This window comes from Lagopus leucura, unplaced genomic scaffold (genome assembly GCF_019238085.1).
Source record: "Lagopus leucura isolate 7727_CA_CO unplaced genomic scaffold, USGS_WTPT01 Super-Scaffold_100004, whole genome shotgun sequence".
NCBI lineage: Eukaryota > Metazoa > Chordata > Aves > Galliformes > Phasianidae > Lagopus > Lagopus leucura.
The window spans coordinates 55,881,762-55,902,439 of NW_024962264.1; the positions used below are offsets into that span (position 1 = coordinate 55,881,762).

Genomic DNA, 20,678 nt, shown 5'->3' on the forward strand with positions numbered 1-20,678 from the left:
CTCATAGAATCACAGAATGGCTGGGGTTGGAATGGACCTCAAAGATCATTTAATTCCATCCCACCCCCCAGCTCAGGCTGCACAAGGCCCCGTCCAACTTGGTTTTGAACACCTCCAGGGATGGGGCATTCACAACTTTTGTGGGTAGCCTGCTCCATTGCCTCACTACCCTCTAAGCAAAAAAATTGTCACTGTCTGCACATTTAAAAAGTCAGTCTCCTTCCAATTTTTAAGCTCTCTTCAAGTACTAGATGGCCACAACAAGGTCTCACTGGAGCTTTCTCTTCCCCAGGCTGCACAAGCCCACGTATCTCAGCCTTTATTCAGAGGAGATGTTCTCCAACCCTCTAAGCATCCTCTGGACCTGCTCCAACAGCACTGCGTCCTTCTTGTGCTAGAGGCCCCAGGCCTAGACACAATGCTGCACTCAGGGTCTCATAAGGGCAGAACAGAGAGAGACAATCCCCTCCCTCTTCCTGCTGGCTACGCTTCTGTTGATGCAGCCCAAGATACTTTGCCCTTCTGGGCTGCAAGTGCACTTTGCTGGCTCAGGTCCAACTTTCAGCCATCATGACCCCCCCCCCCCCCGTCGAAGTCCTTCTGAGCAGGGCTGCTGTCACTGAGTTCTTCTGCCAGTCTGTAGCCATATCTGGGATGGCCCCAAACCAAGTGCAACACCTTACACTTGGCCTTCTTGAGTCTCATTAGATTCACACGTACATACTCATCCAGAGGTAGCTGCATAGATTGTTTTGGCACTTTTATCTTTTTTACTTCAAAATTGCATTACAAGTCCTGTCTTGAAGATAGCTGTAAAGCAGCTGGAGAATGGAAAAGTCCTGTTCAAAATCAGATATGACATGTTCATTCTGGATAGGAATGTGCTTTTCAGTTATACAACTATCGTTCTGTATTTAACTGCATTTACAAGATTTGTCTTGTTACCTTCATGAGAGTTCACAGCTTATTCGACACTTCCTCAGGCTATAAATTATGGGTGCATGCCTACTGAAGGGTGATTTATTATTTAAATAAATATTAAAAAAAAAATTACATTCATCCCACATGTGGCTGGAAAGAGGCTTCTTTGTGCACCAAGCCTTTAAATTGAGAGCAGCCGGGTACTTACTACTACCACTTTTTCAGATCATTTTGCTGAAGGATCGCAGTCAGTTCCGCTTGCCATGAAGAGAGTTGCTCTTCTTTTCCTGGTAGTGATCTGTAGCATGGGAGGATTGGGACAAAAGATGAAACCAAAGAAAAGAAGCAATGGTGAAGAAATCAATTTTCGGACTAAAAACAAAGATGTCTGCACAATGAGCATAAGTGGGGATGAAGAGATGAAAGCAAGAATTGAATGCAAAGGCCAAGGCAAGTCCTACTGGTGTGAATACACTGGTATGCCATTGCTTTGTAATCCTTTCCGAAACAATCCAAAAATGTATTGGAATCAAATCGCCGTGGAACTCAGAAAGCTCCCTCATGCCTGCGAATCTACACAAATATTGAAGGCCAGCATGTGCCAAAAGGCTCCTGTGGATGCTCTCATGAAGCAAGTAGCTGCTGGTATGGGGCCAGAAGATGTGGCAAATCGGGACAAATCATCCCAGAAAACTTCAGCTTCTGTGAGAGGAGCTGGGAAGAGCTCTGTTAAGAAAATGGGGAAACCTGCAATGTTACCTCGTATAAAACCAACGCAGCCTGGTCAAGGTTCTGAAAACGAAACCGAAGCAATGAAACTGGCACGGGAACATTGCTGGGAATCCCTGCATGAGTTCTGCTCCTACATTATTGGCTTCTTTAGAGGTTAAGGATTTACTTCAGGTAAAGCTCCATCTTGCAGCACAGTAAAATGTATCTAAGAGTAACCCTGCCGTAATTCTCTTTATTTTAATGTTGGGGATCTTTCAGGGGGCATGAATAGGGGTGTTCCAAGATCACTAACAAATCTAAAGTTGGAAATTCATACTGTGGCTTCTGAAGATTCACAGAACCTAAACTCCCCTGAATACCTGGTAGCTTAGGACTCCCTGACTGACTGTCTGAGTCTTTAGTACATACTGAGGTAATTGTTCCATCTGTTGATAACAAATTAGTGTCATTTTGAGCAACTTATACATTGCTGCATCTTAGAATTTATGTCTGAATCCTACAGTATTTCAATTCTAGCTGTTTGAATTGGGCTCATTTCTCCCTTCTGCCTTTTCTTCCCTCTTGCACTGTTTGGATTTAAGCCAGGAATGTGATAAATAACAAATACAACAGATGGATGGGAAAAGTGCAATTCAGATAATTATATTCAGAAGTTGGAAGAATAAAGTTTGTTTATCAGAACTGCTGCTTAGTAGTTAACCATTTAAATTTTAAAAGCAATTCATAATCGACTTGCAGAAATTAATAAAACCAAAAACTGCGTCTGTTTCTGTAGCCTCACTGTTATCCCCATGCAGACTCCTCTGATAAGTTCTCAAGTTTTCAGCCAAGCTACACAGTGGCAAAGCCCTCCAGAAGTAATTGGCTTTATACCTACTTACATTTCACCTCAGAGAGACTGCCAGGAGTAGGAAACTAGAGCTCAAAAAACTTTTGACAGAAATGGGAGTATACTTAGCATGAGCCAGGGCTTAGTCCGCTCATGTTCTTGGTTTGCTTCATACAACCAAGTGACTAATTTTTTCCTCTTTGTTTTGCAGTTTTTTCCACAACTGAAGAAGGGTCGCTGCTGTAGTTTAGTAACTCAGACTTAAGAATTTGGGTTTAAACTTGATCATCTCTATAAAAGTTGTAGCTATTTTCTCTTTGCACTCCTAAAATGAAACTTTTCAACAGCCCTGAAAGAAGCAAGAATCAGAGTAACTGTACTTGGATATGATGATAAACCGACTCCTGCATGTACTGCATTATGTAACTGAGGTTCCACTTCTGCTGGTCTTGAACAGGGCTTTGTGTGTGCTGAGCTGCTTTGCTGTGCTAGAGATGAGGGCTGTACATGATGCTACAGTTTAGGCAAACAATAAAATTAAGGATTTTGGAAACGTGCCTCATGTGCTTTCTTATCATCTTGAATAAATGATGGTACTTGTGTAAGGTTATGATACTTGGTACCTCTTTCTTAAAAGATTTTCACCAGAAAAAGTGGATTGCTTTTCCACTGTTAACATGTTTTCATTAATATTTTCAACATTGTTACATTCATAATGTAATAAGTTTCAGCCAACAGGAAAGACTTTGAAGAAATGGAGGAAGATTATAAGAGTGCATTTCTGAACAGAGTAAATTAGAAGTGCACTGCTGATGCAGCTGTAAAGTTTTGTGTTGTCAGGATCTGTGAGTAGTGACGTAATGCTTAGGTTCAAATCAGTATTCTGAAAGGTAACTCGTGTCTTTGTACTTATGTAAGTAAATATTCCCTGCACAGACTCCATCAAAACATAAAGCAAGAGCTAACAGCCTTTTATCAAAATTTACAAAGCACTTATGCTGTCTTTTATCTTATCTTCTATGTGAGCTTCTCAGCAAGGATGTAAATAAATAAATAAAAAAAAAAACTTGCTACCACAGACACTGGTAGCAGTCTATATTTGCAATTAAACAGTTTCTGCACTGCACAGTTAATTACTTAATCCATCTTTACTCACGGATTTGCAATTCTTGCCTCATAATCCTTGATTCCAGGGCTTGCCTGCCCAATCACTGAATGTTTTGCTTTGTTCTTACTATTTTACATAAAAGGCAAAAGTACAGCTTGAGTTCTGACAGACTTGACCTCAAGCAAGCGTATGTTTTTGTCACCCCTGAATCTAACCAGATTAGTCTTCATTTTGTAATTTATTATGCTTGTTAGGCTCTCGCACTGAACACCAAAAGCAGCAGAGCAAAGATTTACCTAACTCCTGATACAAAACACATGGCCATTACTGATTCTAGTTAGTAGAGGCCAAACATCATGTCTGTAGTGCATTTTTTCCCTGGGAAATCATACCTCATTTCAGCAGAGCAGAGCTGTGTGTGCTTGCTGTTGTGTTGCCCACAGTGGCTGTGTGAAGTTTCATCATTGAAGTGGAAATGAGTTCTTGTACCAAAGGCTCCTCATTCATCAGATGTTTTCTGCAAGATCCAAAATGCACGATTAAGCACTATACTAAACAGAAAGGTAAAGGTTTTGGCACCAAGGTGAAGGAGCACTTGGATTGCATTTGATTGGGCAATGCTATGCTCCTTCAGCAAGCCAGCTAGTTATAATGATGTTGCCACCAAATGGGATGTTAACTGAAATACCCGACCTTAGCCTAACAGTGCTGTGATTGTGTTGGCCACATTGCCATTTACCCATGTTCAGCACTAGAAATTTAATCACAATGTTTCAGTATGAAAGTGCTATTCATTAATGAAAGGATGAATTGAGATGTGTTTGTGGTGAGCTCAGCACACTTTTCAAGTACTCTGTGAATGAATGAAACTCGCTGTTTTATTCATTTTAGGTTAACCTGTTACTCCCTGAAGTGAGTACCAAAGGAAGTTTGCAGTTTGTCTTTATTGACAGAGGAGCTGCACACTGAAATATTTGTCTGGATTCCTGCAGCCAGGAAGTCCCCTAACATTAAGGGCAACTTCTGCTGTAATGTGGGGCAGTGTAGTGCACCTGCCTCAAGTCCTCACATTTAGGCTCAGACGGAAGCATAAACAAGTACTTGCTGTATCAACAAGGTAAGCTTCCAGAAGAGCAAAGCAAGACACCTTTGGAGAACTTTAGTGCAACAGGATGTGCATTTAGCACATGAAATTAAGATTCAAGAGTGATGATAATAAACTTGAGCGAGTCTAAGGAAGAGCCAACAAGATGCTTGGGGTTGAGGCATGCTCCTGTGAGGAAGGGCTGAGGGAACGGGGAATGGGTTAGCTTGGAGAAGGGAAGGCTTTCAGGAGACCTAACAGCAGCCCCCCAGCAACTGTGAGGAGGCTGAAGAGAATATACAGCTATGCTCTTCCCTGACCTGTGTGATAGAAGAGATGATGGTCATAAATGCTTAGAGGCAAGGTTCTGCCTTGGTGTGGGGAAAGGTGTTCACTGTGAGGACAACCGTGGAAGCTGCAGCATGGTCTGAATTCACTATGACCCTGCTTTGAGCACAGGTTTGGACTCTTCAGGGGCCTCCTGCTCTGAGTGATTCTGTGATTTACAGTGAAAATACAGGTTGGGGAAAAAAACACGTTAAAAATTCTGTATACCTGTTAGCATCCATGTCTCAAAAATAATAATAATAATAATAATAATAATAATAATAATAATAATACTCCTGGATCCACTGTACTGACTACACTGAGTCAAACAGCAGAATTTTATGAATTACTGCTTTCTAAAATTGTATGATGCTGTTACTATCTTAAACTTCATGTGTGGTGCTTCCACCTTTTGGTATGTATTTTTTATCTTGCCTGATTTTGATACTGGAAACAATTAACAAAGGATTCAGGTATTAAGGAACCTGTTTGCCAAAAAATCAATAATTTCCTTAGGCCTGAACTTAAGGAAATCTCTGCTTGCAATCAAATAGGTCTTTTGTGCTGAAGTAGACACACTCCTCAAAAAAGGTTTCTGTCTGTCTTCAGATTATCCCAACTAAGCGGTAGTGCACTCTGGTGTTTTCTGAGAGAACTGTTGAGTTCTGTTTGCCTTGGTCATTCTTGCATGATTTGCAATCTTACATTTTTCATTCTTGATTTTTTCAATAAGTGCCTTAGTTGATAGGGCGTGTATTTTAAGGAAAAAAGATCTTGCATGAAAAGACAACGGAGAGAATACTAAGATCTCCCAAAACTGCCTGTTGACATACCTGTTTCTTTACGAACTTAAGCACTGTTTTTGTTCCTCTTGCTGTTACTTCTTCCAGTCTCTCCCTTTTTCTCCAAAGATGAGTCAGATGCACAGACAGATTTCTTTTGGCTTCCTCTGCCCTTAAAAACAAGAGGATTGCTCTGATCAGACTTCACAGACGACTTTAAAATGACAAGAAGCATGTGATGTGTATAAAAACATGAATGACGAGATAAAGCAGAACAAATGCATTCAGATTGATCATAGAATCATTATAGAAGAAAAAGACCACTAACACCATCTAGTCCAGCTGCCAGCCCATCACCACCATATCACTGATCACATCCCTCAGTGCCACATCTACACGTTTCTTGAACACCCATCATGGACAGTGACTGCACCACCCTCTGGGCAGCCTGTGCCAATGCATCACCACTCTTTCTGAGAACAAATTTCTCCTAATATCCTACCTGAAGCTCCCCTGGCACAACTTAAAGCCATTACCTCTCATCCTATGTGCACCAAGATGCTATCTCATGGACACATACTGGTCATTCTGAGAATTCATTTCTTCACATCTCATGTACAAAGTTGAAGTTATAAATACTTGGCATGAAGGCAGCTGCTGAATTTTTAGGATAGCTGTATCTCAGTAAATCCAGGAGCTAGAAAAAAAAAAAAAAAAAAAAAAAAAAAAACGAAGCTGGCATCTGAGTTAGAGCAGAAGTTCAGTTTCTCTCCCTGCTTCCCTCTCCCCAACAGGTTAGGAAGGTGTTTGCACAGCCAGCTCCTCACCATAGGTGTCTGTGCTGCGGTGTGCCCCCAGCACCTCTGGGCTTACAATGATTGTAGTCAGGAGAGAAAACAGGCAGCCTTTTAGGTCTGTTGGCTGCTGGGAGAAAGTAACTGCAGTACTCAGTCACTGCTCTTGCTATCTGTAAAAATCAAGGTGCAAACTGTGAAATTTGTTACCTCTTTTATTTATCTTACATGGTGCATGAGGAGACCCTTCCCATAAAGGAGGTGGTAATAAAGCTGAGAATTCACTAGGAACTGAAGTAGGCTAGGAACTTTGTGCTGAAGGAATTGGTTAGCAGAACTCAGGCTCAGCTCACAGCATCCTCTGCCAAAGCAGCCCAGTGCTGCTGGCCACTCAGTCCTCTCACGCTGCTTTCAGAGCAGATGCAGCCCACACAGTGCCATCATCCATGTACCGAGCTGATCCCAGCTTGCTACAGAGACCAACATAGAGGCCATGCAGCTTTTTGCCCAAGAGCAGGTGCTTAACACGTGAACTTCCCTGTGCCCTCTGAGGCACCTAAAAGCTGTTACTAGCTTCTCAGGTAAAGTCTTCTCCATACAGATGTGGAAACCCTGCTCTGTGCTTTCTTCCTGTTCTCTTCCAACACTGACTGGGTCTCCTGTGCAATTGTGTGGGCATCAGATAACCTTCCCAGGCTGCAAACACGAACTGGATTCTCACATTAAACTTGTACCTGAGAATTTGCTCTACCAGATTGCGTTACTATTGTGTTAGTTATAGTGTTAGAGCTCTTTGTATCTGGTTCCCATGGAAATAAATAGGAGACACTATTTTCAGAGGACCTATATCTAAGTGCATCACTTGGCAGCTTGTGGACTTGGAAAAGGAAACAACAACAGAATACTGAAATCAACTCAAACTCTAACTTCAAGTAATATAAATAGTTTAAAATTGCAATACCTTATTTTCGCCTTACCTTCTGCTTGTACAGTTTGAGAATATTAAAAAAGAAAGGAAATAGGAGGCAACTTTCTCATATCTCTCTGACATACCCACCTTTAGAAGGTAGGAAACAGACACGTAAGGGGCCTCTGACAGCAGATGTTCAGACAGGAGCTGTTATGGATTGCTCAGTGGCAGTTTTGCCATCACTTTCAGTCTGGATCCAATTTTTGCCAATGGGACCTTAGGAGAAAAACAATCAAAATCTGAGCTGTAATTGAGCTGGGGTATGGATTTCCTCACTTCCACTTGGATCTTCTGAGGCATTCTCTGAGCGTCAGGTATTGGCGAGGCACTGACCTGGGCAGACAGTCCAGCTGAGATAGAGTAGCACTGCCATCAGACATCCTCCTTCAGTGCTGCCGTGGAAATATCATTTCTACTGTTTGTTTTACACTTCTTCCACTGCTTTGCTGTTGTTCTGGGCACTCTGGAAATAAATAAACATCCACAGTTATACATAATCTATGGATCACAAAAATGGTATGTTGGATAGAATCATAGAAATCACTGGAAAAGACCACTAAGATCTTCTAATCCAACAGATGTAATAACAAAATACTGCTCTGCAGGTTCCAGCTCTCTTGCTGTTCATAATGTTGTCTCCATGCTTATCTGTCCATTTGCATCTCATTAATTCCTCCAAATGAGAAACAGTCACTCTGCTAAGAGCAGATTAATATATACAGTGTGCCCAGTGAATTCAGGCTTGTGATGTCTGTCAGCTCAGTTTAATGTAAATTTCCTGTCTGAATGCAACAGTGTTTCTCTGGTGTAGTTATGCTTACATTTAATTTAAAACATTACTCTTTGGTTCTCTCAGTTCAATGCCTTAAATGTATTGATTCAGAGGAAGGGGTTAAGAATTGATAAAGAGAAACAAAAATATTTTAAACCTAGTTTATGTTTTCATAGAAAAAAATTTTTGTAGAAATAGTAAATAATTGGTCTGGGCTAGCTAGGATTTTCTGAGATTTTTTTTAATTTTTCTTTTTCCATCTTTAAAACTTCATTTTATTTTTCCAGTATGGAAACTCTCTGAATCTTACTACTTTTATTTTTGATCTTAACCTAACATGGGAGTGAAAGAAGCCCACCAGATGCACTCTCACTTTTGTTCCAGTGCCACTGCTAATGCTGTGGTGCTACAGTTCTAATTAAAATTACTATTATTAAAAAAAAGGTAGATGATAGGTAGGAAAAAGGTAATTTTAATTAGAATTGGAATCGTAACACCACCGCATCAGAAATGGCATTCTGATGTGGTGTGCTGCTTTTCACAACATGGCTTCACATCAGCCTGGCCTAATAGGGCTGAATTCCTCTGAAAGATAAAAAGGTTCTAACTATTTAGAACACAGCTAATCCTCTGAAAACCAATTAAAAAAAAAATAATCCCTATTTGTTCAAGGTATTTACATCTCTTACCTACTAATGATCTCCACATGGCGGAGCTGTAGAGTTAGGAATAAGTTTTCAAAGAACAGAATCATCGGAAGTGACATGTTGCACTGGTTAACTGAGCAAGGCCCATAACTTTCGTAACTGATGAGAGCTGTGTGTCCTTACAGGTTTTCCTGCCATAACAAGTTGCACTGGACCTTAGGAAAATGGGTAAGGAAACCTTTTTCTTTGTTAATAGCCCCTATTCACCATACAGGCAAACATCCCAATCTCACTTTGAAGAAACATGAAAATCTCAAATATGATTTGATTGCCCATTCCTACCAATACCAAGACATTCACTTGTACCTTTCCCAAGCAAACTGATGCTCAGCTGGTCTCCAAGCAATAGCTTCTCTGGAAAGGCTGCTGATAGTTTCATGGTGAACGTGCCGTTATACGGAATGGAATACCAACTAGGCAGCAAGGGTCAACTTGTCACAGCTGTGCCCCATCCCAGCTTCTTCTATACCCCCAGCTCCTTGCAGTGAATGCAGAGTGAGAAACAGAGAAAGCTTACCACTGTGCAAACCCTGATCAGGAACAGCTGAAACACTACAGTGTCATCAGCACCATTCAGGTCACAAATGTAAAGCAGAGCCCCATATCACAGAATCATTAAGTCTGGAAAATAACCACTAAGATCACTTAATGCAACCCATCCCCACCATGCCCACTGACCACATCCCTCAGTCCCACATCTCCACCTTTCTCAACCAGCTCCAGGCACTCCATCACCTCCCTGGGCAGCATGTTCAACGCCTCACCACTCCTTCTGAGAAGTAATTTTTCTGTATATCCAACCCAAGGCTCTCCTGGTGAAACTTACAGGTTACTTCAAAAAAATTAATCCCATCTCATCTAGACCAGCACAGTATCATACACTATCAAGACCCCAATGTTACACTCCTGCAGGAGCAGTTTACACAGTTCATTATTTACGCTTCCCAGGTGCTATAAAAGGTGCACTTGAAATAAATGCTTACTCCTTATCAGAGCTAGAAACCTATTGTTGTACTTGGAACCAGTGCTAAAGCCCACAGAATTATCAGTCACTGATAAACTCATAAGAGTTCACACAATATACTTTCTGAGTCAGCATAGGTTCTTCTGTTTCTCTCCCTTCACACATACATGCTCAACATTTATTTAAAAAAAAAAAAATAAATAAACCCACTAAGGTTAATGAACTACAATAAAAGGGAGAAAACTAAATGCTACATATCATACAATTGAGTGCATGCACATGCATATTTCCTGGTAAAGCTTAATATAACCAGAGAACAGCTTTAAGCCTGGTAGAAGAGACCCATGGAGCAGACAAAGCCCAGAGCCATCACTGACAGTAAAGCACTCTGCTGAAAGCCCAGCTGTCTGACCAGAACTGAAGTAGAGAAAAACTGGGAAGGAAAGAAGCTCTCAACTAATTTGATTTCTCAGGAGGAAAAAAAAAAAAAAAGTTCCAGCTTAATTGAAAAGAAAAACCAACAACAAAAAACCTCTGTTGATTGCATCAGTTCAGATCAGCCCAGACAGGGCCTCGAAGAAGCGGTAAGCAGCTAAGACCTTCCTAATAACCACATCCCAGCCTACACATAACCTCCCTTTACCTCCCTTTCATTCTGTATCTTACCACAACCAACCAAGGTGTGAGAGAATTTCACTACTCCTCTGGTCGACATTTGAAGTATTCCAAACCAAACCACAGCCCTCCCCTGACCTTGATTCACTTCACCTGTGCAGGATCAGTTAGCAGGAGTGCTACCTGGAGAGAAACTAATTGATTGCTGATAGCTGTGTATGCCCCAGAAAAAAAAAACTCAAATTCTTACGGAGAAAAAGCTTTACCTTGGTGATAGGATGGATTAGTATTCTAAGAAATTGCATCTCATTTCTTTCCCCTGCTGCCTTTAGCTGTTCTACCTGTATCACTTCAGTGTAATAGAACTTTTTTAAGCGTTCAGCTGGACACGGATATTATTTTCCTGCAATGCTTTAAAGAGAGATCAGGGATCCGTGACAGCTGAAAGAATTTTTTTGGTTGGAATTTTGAATTCAGTGCTATGGTAAGCAGCACTAAAGCTGTCCCTTTGTCCCAGTGAGACTTGCGTAATAGTTTCATCCAATTCTTCCTTCTCATTGGTATGCATGGCTTGCCATTACTCTGAGCAGACTCCAGTCTGTTGGCAGGCAGTAATTTAAAATGGCATCTTTTTGTTATTTTACTCATTGTATGGCTCTTAGGAGAGCAATCTTTTGTCTGACTGTATCTCTGAAGCCGTTTTGGTCAGACATACAGGCTCTTGCATTGCTCAAAGCAATAAAAATCTTGTGGGAGGAAAGTTCAGATGGCAAGTAGTCAATAGTGTTCCTTGGCTGCCAAGGCAACTTAAGCACACCCCAAGCATGGTGAAGCTGTGCTAGCAAACCCAGCAACCAGCTCTCTCACACAAAACCACAGGATAATGACTTGACTGTGCTCAGAGAATCCCTTGCTATGATTGAGACAATGGAAGAGTTCATTTTCATTGAAGCCAAAATTATACAAAAATATGTACAAATCAGGTTTTGAGATTAAGTTCTTTTTGGCATTGGAAAAAATTCATACGAAACACATTTCTGTACGTTATCCCTCCATTTTTATGATTTCTCTTCTTTTTTTTTTTAATCAAAATTTTTATTTAATGAAAATTTATTTTTAAAGAAGACAAACTCTTCTACTTTTTGTAGGAAATAACATTTTAAATCTCTTTGAGTATCTCACATTTAGGAAGAGCAGCCCAGGAGCTCGAGGATTTGCATCTACTTATTCCAGCTCTTGCTTTGGTGATCCTTAAGCACCATAAGATGCAAATATGTAGGGATCGAAGTCTCATGGATCTGCTCAGTTCGCAATGTGTTTTTCATTAGCTCTTGTATAGCAGCAATTATCTTTATCTTGCATCAGTATTTAATATCCTGTACAGATTAGGGTGATCATCAAGTTTAGTTAGTAAAGGCAATTCTTTATATCTTTTTCGTCTTTTAATTACTTTAAAATGAAGACAAACTTCCTTTTAGTTCAGTTCAACAAGCTTTCACACTGAAATAATACAGAACAGGCTTTCTAACTTGTACTTTCCCTGTTTGAGTTCAGGCAGCCTCCTCCTGCCAAGGCCAAACTGTCAACCACATTTGGGGTTGGCCCAACTCTCCATCTCCCATGGTCCTCAGATTTTTCCTCTATATAATCTAATGAAACAACAGAGGTTTCCTCATTATTTTAGAAAGACACTCCTAATGGCCAAGCTTCACCCCTGTCTTGGGTTTCCTTGGTTTAATTAAAAGGATGGACTGTTTCTGAAAACACACCTATTGTAGCCTACCAAGATAAATCATTTCTCTGCAGATCTGAAAACAACTCACCCTTCTCTAGCTGTACGTGTTTGGTGAGCAGCTCAGTGACGGGGGAAGTGCTGCTGATGGCTGCATGTGAGCTGGGAACCAGCAGGACGGGGTCTAATAAAAATGTTGCCCATATCATGCATCAAAATGGAGAATAACCTTACAAGTAAGGACTGCTGAATTCACACTGAAGTCCAAAGGGGCAGTGTACACTTTGCTTACTGGTGCATCGTGCATTTAGTCCTTAATGGAAATATCTGAGCATCTGCAAATGGGAACCTTGGCATGAGCCAGAGTTTGCTACAAAAGAACCTTGCCTTTGAGTGTTGCAGAGGTGTTCTGCTTTTTATTATCTTACTATTAATACACAACTGTCACCCAGTTTCTATTATTCTGTGATTAACCTAAAGCTTGCACTTGAGTTAGCTGTGCTTTTGCTTATTCCTTACTTGTTCCACTGATATCTGTGGGTTTAGCAATAGGGATTAGTTTATCAGTTTAAAGACCAATATATTAGTTTAGCAAAAGGAATCAGTGAGTGCTAGTCCCAAAACTTTCAATTTTAACTTTGCTTGCTATGTGATCAGCCTTGTTTTTCTCAGTGATTCTGCTTCACAGGAGCACTGGTGTCAAAGTAACTACTTTTATCTTTGCATCCATCAGGTGCAAGCACTTTCTCTTCAGATTTCACATACATTGTTTTGAATCAGAGTGCACTGAGATGGATCATTATGGCTCAACAAGCAATGGGAATTTGCCAAACTGGGAAAAAACAGCCAGAGGTCAGCTGAAATCTCTGTGCTGAAGCTGATGATGGAAAAATGGGGAGACAGTAAGTGGTCATATGACCAGCTTAGATGCAGCTGTACTTGCCCAGAGGGACATTAGCATATATTAATGAGTTCTTGGAAAGAATGAATATGTATGCAAATGTATTGCATATGTATGTCTTACCTGTTTAAATGTAGAACTTGAACTCTGAGAGTGTGTACTTGATGTGTCAAGTCACCTGGTATGTATCATAAGGAATAAAGGAATGCCACTTTCTTACATCCCATTGGTGCTAGAGTTTTCTTCCTGGATTTCAGGTAACAGTATGACCTCAGTTTTCACCTGGATGGTGCTCTGTCAGTTCAGGTTTTAATTTGTGGCATTTTGTGAAATAATCATCACTACCAAAGCTGAGATGAAGTGTGAATCTGGACTTTTTTTAACAGTTATGAATATGAATATAACTCTTGGTGAGAAGTAGCTGAAAACTATTGTTAACTGAGGAATTTTCTTCTGCCTCCTTTCAAAAGTTATGGCTCCAGGTGAAATAGTTATTGAGCAGATCTTGATGCCCTGAAGCCATCACCATGTTTGCAGTGAAGTAGTCTCTTCCAGAGGTGTGCCGAGAGGCTCTGGGTTATTTGGAGGTGTGGGCATGGATAGTGAAATACAGAAAGGCTGGTACCACGTAGAGTGGGCTGGAGCACCTCTCCTATGAAGACAGGTTGACAGAGCTGGTCTCCAGGGAGACCTCATTGCAGCCTTTCTGCACTTCAAGGGAGATTACAAGCAGGAAGAAGACCCAGTTTTTACATGGTTTGTAATGACAGGACAAGGGGGAATGATTTTAAGCTAAAAAAGGGAAGATTTGGGTTAGATGTTTGGAATAAATTCTTTACTCAAAGGGTAGTGAAACATTGGAGCAGGCTGCCCAGAGAAGCTGTGGATGCCCTGTCCCTGGAGGTGTTCAAGGCCAGGCTGGGTGGGATCTGGGCAGTCTGAGCTGGCAGGTGGCAGCCCTACACATATTAGGGTATTAGAACTGGATGGGCTTTAAGGTCTCTTCCAGCCCAAGCTATTCTATGATTCCATATAGAGTGCTTAATGTCATTCTTTCTTCAGCTCATGCAGCAAATATATATGCACTTCTATTATTTATTTAGAATTTTAACGTGAGGGTTATCAGATATATGCCTGATCCTGTTCTTTTACCAAAGTTTGCAACATTCTATAGGGAACTGCTGTGAAGCACGTTGTGCCAGTGACAGTCTTCAAGGAAGCCCATGTACTGAATTGTGACAAAGATGTTCCTTGAATCCCATTAAAGTAAATTCCTTCTGTTATATCCTTGGAATATATCTGTGCAGTGAGTAACTCCTCTCTCCAGAATTGCCTGAATGCTGCAGAGCAGCACTCGGGGGCATTAATTTGAAGTGCAGCAGCTGTTCACTGCGCTTAATTTGCCCCACCAGTATTTGTATGGAGAACAGCATCCTGGTGCCACATCTGTGACTAGCAAATAGCTAATAATCTTAGAATCATAGAAACATAAAATGGTTTGAGTTGGAAGGGACCCTTAAGATCATCTGTTTCCAACCCCCCTGCTATAGGCAGGGACACCTCCCTCTAGACCACTTGCTCAAAGCCCCATCCAGCCTGGCCTTTAATGCTTCCAGGGAGGAGGCCTTATATGTACCTGTGCATGGTCAAGGGAATTACCTCATCGTTTTCTGTTTTCATGCAGTTTTTATTCTGTGGGTAAAAAACGCATTATATATCACAGTGTCACACAGATGACACCAAAAGCAGATTGCTGTTTGCAATTAAAACACCAGTGCAAATAATAAGTAGTTTAAAAAATAACAAACTCTTATGTAAAATAGCTAGATATGAGTGGATAACGTATGAGCATATAGAAAATACTGCATGTCTACCAAGTCTATGAATTACAGACAGGAATATGCATAAAACCTCTTCTTTCTTTGTATCAACAGCAGAAAAATACCAAAGACATTTGATTCTGTCAGCTCTAATGAAAGTAAAGCACTGATTTCTCAAGTTTCAATCCAAAAGGTGGCAGGAATTCATCTGGTTTAAGGTTTTTCCTCCCACTGGGATTTGGGTACCCATGTTTGTGTTTTCCAATTATTACTTTTATGTGTTAGTATTGCCAAATCTTTCTGTGCTTGTCTCCTTCTGATTTTAATAACTAAGCAGATCCCCATAAATTTGATCTTGCCAATTAGCTGCTCAAATTTGCCATATGCTGCACAGATCAAATTGTTTCTCAGCTATTAGTCTGCACCGTTTGTTCCATGGCAATGCTGTGATTGCAGTTTACAAGCAAACAGCATTTCAACTCAGCAAAGAGCAAGATGAAGGTGTATTTTAAAATATGGGGAAGGGAAGAGGGGAAAAAAAGACTTTCTTTGAAAATCATAGACAAGTTTTTATATCATTTTAGTTGCTGTTGTTGACAGATGCTGATTAAGTATAACTGATTAGGAAATGAAAATGCTACGTTAATGCTGTGACAATTACTTTGGAGATGTCCTAATTACACTACTGCTCTTAAAGGTAAAGGTAGGCAGTATCTTCAGAAGAAATGGAAAGAACATCTCCAGTCTAGATTCTAGTTTGCATGGCTTCTCCTTCTCTTGAAGGGAGAAACAAAAGAAGGAAAGGCTGGTAGTAGAGAAATGAAGAAACTAGAGAGAGGTTAAAAACAGAGACCATATTGGGACATTGAAAGAAATTGATTTGCTGATAAGGGCATGGAGATTGCAAGTTTCAAAGGTTAATGCTTTATTGGTTTGCTTGTGGTTTCGTTTTTGGTGATGTGCCCAAATCAACTTCCTACTTTGTCACCTAAAAATCAATTTATAGTGTGCGCACATGAGGCAACGGAATGTGATAAAGTTGTACCTGAATTAGAGCCAGAACATGAGGTCATGTAACCACTTTGGCTTGACACTGTCGCCGAAATAATTAGCCCCGATGAGATGCTCATTAGTTTGGATGCATGGCCATAGTAACACAGCTGCAGTGCTTAAGGATCCAAGCCACAGTCTGCAGATGCTGCTGTCTGTACTGTGCAGAGTCAGTTTGGGATTCCTGAGCAGGACAATCCCTCCTGGACTTCTCTCTTGCATTATCTTCATTCTCAGATTCCCCCCAACCTGACAAGCTGTTAATCATTTTCTGATCACCGAGTCACACCTGCCCCATTCATCAGTCCTTGGCAGTGCTGAGGACACATCTTCCACTTTTAGCGGACTGTTGCAAATAGTTCCATAGGAACTCATGCCAGCCAAAGGCACAGAAGGCAAATCTGGTGCCTCAGCTTGATCAGAAGCATCCCCAGAGCTGAACATAGATGGATGGCTAAACAGATAGTTGTGGCTCATAGATTACATCCTCAGTACTTAGGATATTTGAGTCCTCTTCCCCACGTTCTGTCACTCACACATTGCAGAATGACCCATTTTATTTGGGGTTTTTGGCTTCTGACTTTTTTACAGAATGTGAACAGTCTCCTTATCACCAGTCCAGACAATGCTTTTCCTACAACTTTTTCCCTCTGTCACATTCATTAATATACTACGGGAGAGATGAGGAGGAAGAGCTGCCTTTCTTACAAAGATATCTCCTTTCTTCTATCTTCTTGTATCCCAACCATTTGTCTTGGAACTACTTCTAAAGTACATATTACAATTGTCACACTTATACTACCCAGTAAATTCTCCTGAAGCATCCCCACTACAAAGGCAACCCCACCACAAAGGCACCAGCCTATTCTTTAAGCAAAGTCAATTATCAGCTCCAAATGCATATTTATATGCATTTATATATGTATTTATATGAATTTGTTTCTGAACTTTATGCTTATGACCATCTCACTGTCATGAATCCTGTCCCTAATGCAGAATAATGACTTATTTTGGTTCTAAACTGTTCTCTAACACTTCTTTACTATTAATTTACTCATTTGTGACAGGAGGTGATGAAATCTTCTGAAGGTAGGCTTGAAGTGCTCTGTGGAATGAGTTTCATTTTGCAGAGAGACACTGCGTGCTGACCTAAAGTCAATTGCACACAGTAGCAGAGCAACTTGCAGGATATGTCTCTCCATGGCTGGGAAAAGCTTTGTTAGGGAAGCTCATGATGTAAGGAAGTTCTTATCACTGTGTATAAAGAGGGAAGAACTTGGCCCAAGGAATGTCTGATCTGTACACACACACCTTGTCACCCCACTGTGCTGATGCTTTGTGTGCTAAGACCTGGCACTTCTCCAAGGAGGTGTGTCAAAGGTGAAGGAACATGGCACGGAGGCATCCTATTGTGTTGTAACCGTCTTGCTGGAGCCCAGAAGGTGTGTCTCTGCCCTTATAAATACCACACTGCCTTTACAAGCAGCTCCAGTCCTTCTGAGAGAGACTAGCTGCATCCTGAGTGAAGTTTGGATACCTCTGGCTCCTGGGCAAGGTATTTATTTCAGCTATCTTACTTTCACACCGTTCTACTTGTAACTGAAAGTTACTGCCACATCATTAGTTGTTTTAATTTTCACTTGTTGCGTATTTGTAATAATTGCATATTTGTAACTACCATGAGGTGTTTTCTAAAGAGGGTTTTATGCTGTGAAAATCTCTTTGAATAGAATAAGGCAGCAAGTCAGGTAAGAGCTACACAGAAGTGGGACCTGCTCACGTCTGCTGCTATGTGTTCTATGTGCAGAAAGTTGAATGCTGAAATGGGCTCCTTATTAGCATGCCTCCACATGAATTTCTGCTTTCTAACGTGGCAACTTGGCTGCCGAAATGTGTGTGATGGAAACATCTGAACAGTACACTTAGTACACTAAAAGCCACGTTTAACCCTCAGCTATTATGGTGTGCTCCACCAGAGCTTTGATCCTGAAAGCTGCTTCACAGAGGGAAACACCTACAGAAATAAATGCATTCTGTACACGGCAGCTTTAGGCACATCCAATTGTACTACAGGTGCCTTCAAAAGCAAAAAGCAGTTCTGTTTGTGCAGTAGGCAAGACAAGAAAAAAATGCATCTGTAGTTACTTTTCAGTTTATGAAAAAAATATTTTATTTGTAATAGAAAGCTCTTACATACCAGCATACCAAGTGAATTAAGAAAATTTACAGGATGCCTAGTAAATAATTATGCTCTATTTCTATTTAGCACAGAGGCTGGAGTCAAAATGACTCATGTGACATTCACAAAATGGGAGATCGTGGACATAGCAGCAGCTTTGTATGGCATAGCTTCAGATATCCATCTCAAACTGACAAGTCCTGTGGCCAAATTCTGTCTGGGATTGCAGAAGGGATTGCAATAAGGGTTCCTCAGTTACTAGGCAGGAGCGTATCTTGGGAAAGAGTCTCTTCTGTTTCACACCGTTTGGATATAATAATATGTAATGGTTCTAGAAACCAGGTACTGTGCACATGGAGGACAGAGGATCTTCCCAGTAACATCAAAGAATCATAGAATCATTGAGACTGGAAAAGACCTGTAAGATCATCTAGTCTAATCATCCATCTACCACCAATACTTCCCACTAAACCATGTCCCTCAGTGCCACATCTCCATGTTTCCTTAACACCTTCAGGGATGGTGACTCCATCACCTCCCTGGACAGCCTGTGTCAATGCCTTATTGCTCTTTAGGAGACAAAATTCTTCCTAATATACCACCTAAACCTCTCCCCTGGCAGAGAGGTTCTAATAGGTATCATTCTAACAGATATCAAGGAGCCAGTCTGAACTCCTGCAGCTATCAAATAAAGTCCAGTAGGAAGTGAAAATGTTTTAACGACTGTATGTTTTTGTTTTGAAGGCAAATAACGAGCAAAACATGTGGATTAAAAATGTTGGACTCCTGTGTGTGTTGATTCTGGTGTCCCAGATGCTACTCACCAGCTGTGAAAGGCAGGAGAGAAGAAAGGGGAAACAAGGCATCATAGAGCACGGTGGGAAAAAACAGACCGAATCAAACCCAGAGAGAGAAAAAGGGCGGAAACCAAAAGGAGGAAAGGCATCTCCTAAAGGCAAATTTAAATCCAAAGAAAATGCTGACTGCACCTGGGCGGTGACCGACATGAGTGCTGCAACTGTGCACATCGAGTGCAGGAATGGGGACAGCGCGTTCTGGTGTGAGTTCTCAGGGGACCCCTCCACCTGCCCACACTATGCAGCAAATCAGAAGTCCTACTGGAAGCAGGTCTCCCGCTCCCTGAAGAAGCAGAAGCAGATCTGCCAAGACCCCAGGAGCATGCTAAAATCTAAAATATGCAGGAAAGGCCCACGAGGCGCTCACCTCAAGCTGACACGCTCAAGCCTCCTGGCAGCAGAGGGCCCTGCCAAAGAGCACCCAGCTCACCATGCTGCAGAGGATGCCCAGGTCCCAGCAGCTTCTGAGACTGGAAAACAGCCAGAACACAGCCCTCCAGACTGCGTGGAAGACGTAGATTACATCGATCAGAAGAAGGTGGCTGAGGAATACTGCCCAGAGAGTTTGCTGTCTTTATGCAACTTCTTCATCACCATGGTGCAAGACAAAAAGTGCTGAGGATGTCTTTGTAAAGTTCCGCATCACAACAGTCTGATCTCACCGAAATTACTGCAAACTCCCAGGTTTTATTCTCCTGTTATATAGTGTACATAGGAAAAAAAAAAAAAAAGACATAAAGCTGTATATTTATATATTTTTCAGATTTTGTTTTTACACGACAGACGACACTTGGTACAGTTGAAGATGTTACATATTTCATTTGCACACATGTTTCTACACAAGCATTACCTGTTGATGTTACGTACTCTGCACAGAGGTATCTAAGCAGTCTCTTTGCCCCCCTTTGAGCTGTGCTAGCCAAAGGGATGAGTTTGGTGCTATGCACTCCTCAGTTATGTACTCTGCATTTGACCTAAAAATTACTAAGAAAAATAAACTTCAAGATATATTTAAAATATTCTCTGTGTGTTGAATTAAACTTCTCTGGAATTGCTGAGTTTTTCTGAAAGGCTGATCATTCACAAGACCTAGGCAAAGTATTGCCTATACAGCTGTTTTAACAAACCTTCTGCAGCTTTGCAGAATTCAGCCAGAGCATTCAATGATTTTGTTTGAGGGAAATAAACTATTATTTGTTTGTAATCATCATGGTAATGAAGGGTGGCAGGATTTTCATATTTTCATAATTTTACAAAAAAATTTTGGTTTTCCCAACTCATCAAAAGATGACAGAAAACTTTGCAAACTTCAGTTCTTTCATTTCTCCTCTATTATGAAGCACGTTTTACTTTTCTGTGGTAGGGAAACTGAGACACAGAAATTAAATGGCCTGCCCAAGTTCAATTCTGTTGCAGGGCTGAACTCTTCCTCCAGCAGCTGAAGAACTTACGCTCACCACTGCCTCTGTATTTCTTCGAAGTTCCATTGCCTGCTCTCTACATATATGGAAAACACTAATAAATCCTTTTCCAT

The 20,678-nt window shown here is 41.0% G+C and overlaps 2 protein-coding genes across 2 annotated transcripts; both read left to right on the top strand.

Annotated features, from left to right (window-relative positions):
- Nucleotides 1-1,184: 1,184 nt before the first annotated feature.
- FGFBP2 (fibroblast growth factor binding protein 2) lies at nt 1,185-1,811 on the top strand. The gene has a single exon (XM_042871981.1). The coding sequence runs from the start codon at nt 1,185-1,187 to the stop codon at nt 1,809-1,811; it is 627 nt and encodes a 208-aa protein (XP_042727915.1).
- Nucleotides 1,812-17,592: 15,781 nt separating this feature from the next.
- Nucleotides 17,593-20,161, top strand: FGFBP1 (fibroblast growth factor binding protein 1). Its single transcript, XM_042871434.1, has 2 exons — nt 17,593-17,663; nt 19,032-20,161. The coding sequence occupies exon 2, from the start codon at nt 19,050-19,052 to the stop codon at nt 19,761-19,763; it is 714 nt and encodes a 237-aa protein (XP_042727368.1). The 5' UTR covers nt 17,593-17,663; nt 19,032-19,049; the 3' UTR covers nt 19,764-20,161.
- Nucleotides 20,162-20,678: the final 517 nt, after the last annotated feature.

Bases quoted from the DNA above. Each gene is read 5' to 3' on its own strand.
- FGFBP2 (XM_042871981.1), top strand. From the start codon at position 1,185: ATGAAGAGAGTTGCTCTTCTTTTCCTGGTAGTGATCTGTAGCATGGGA.
- FGFBP1 (XM_042871434.1), top strand. From the start codon at position 19,050: ATGTGGATTAAAAATGTTGGACTCCTGTGTGTGTTGATTCTGGTGTCC.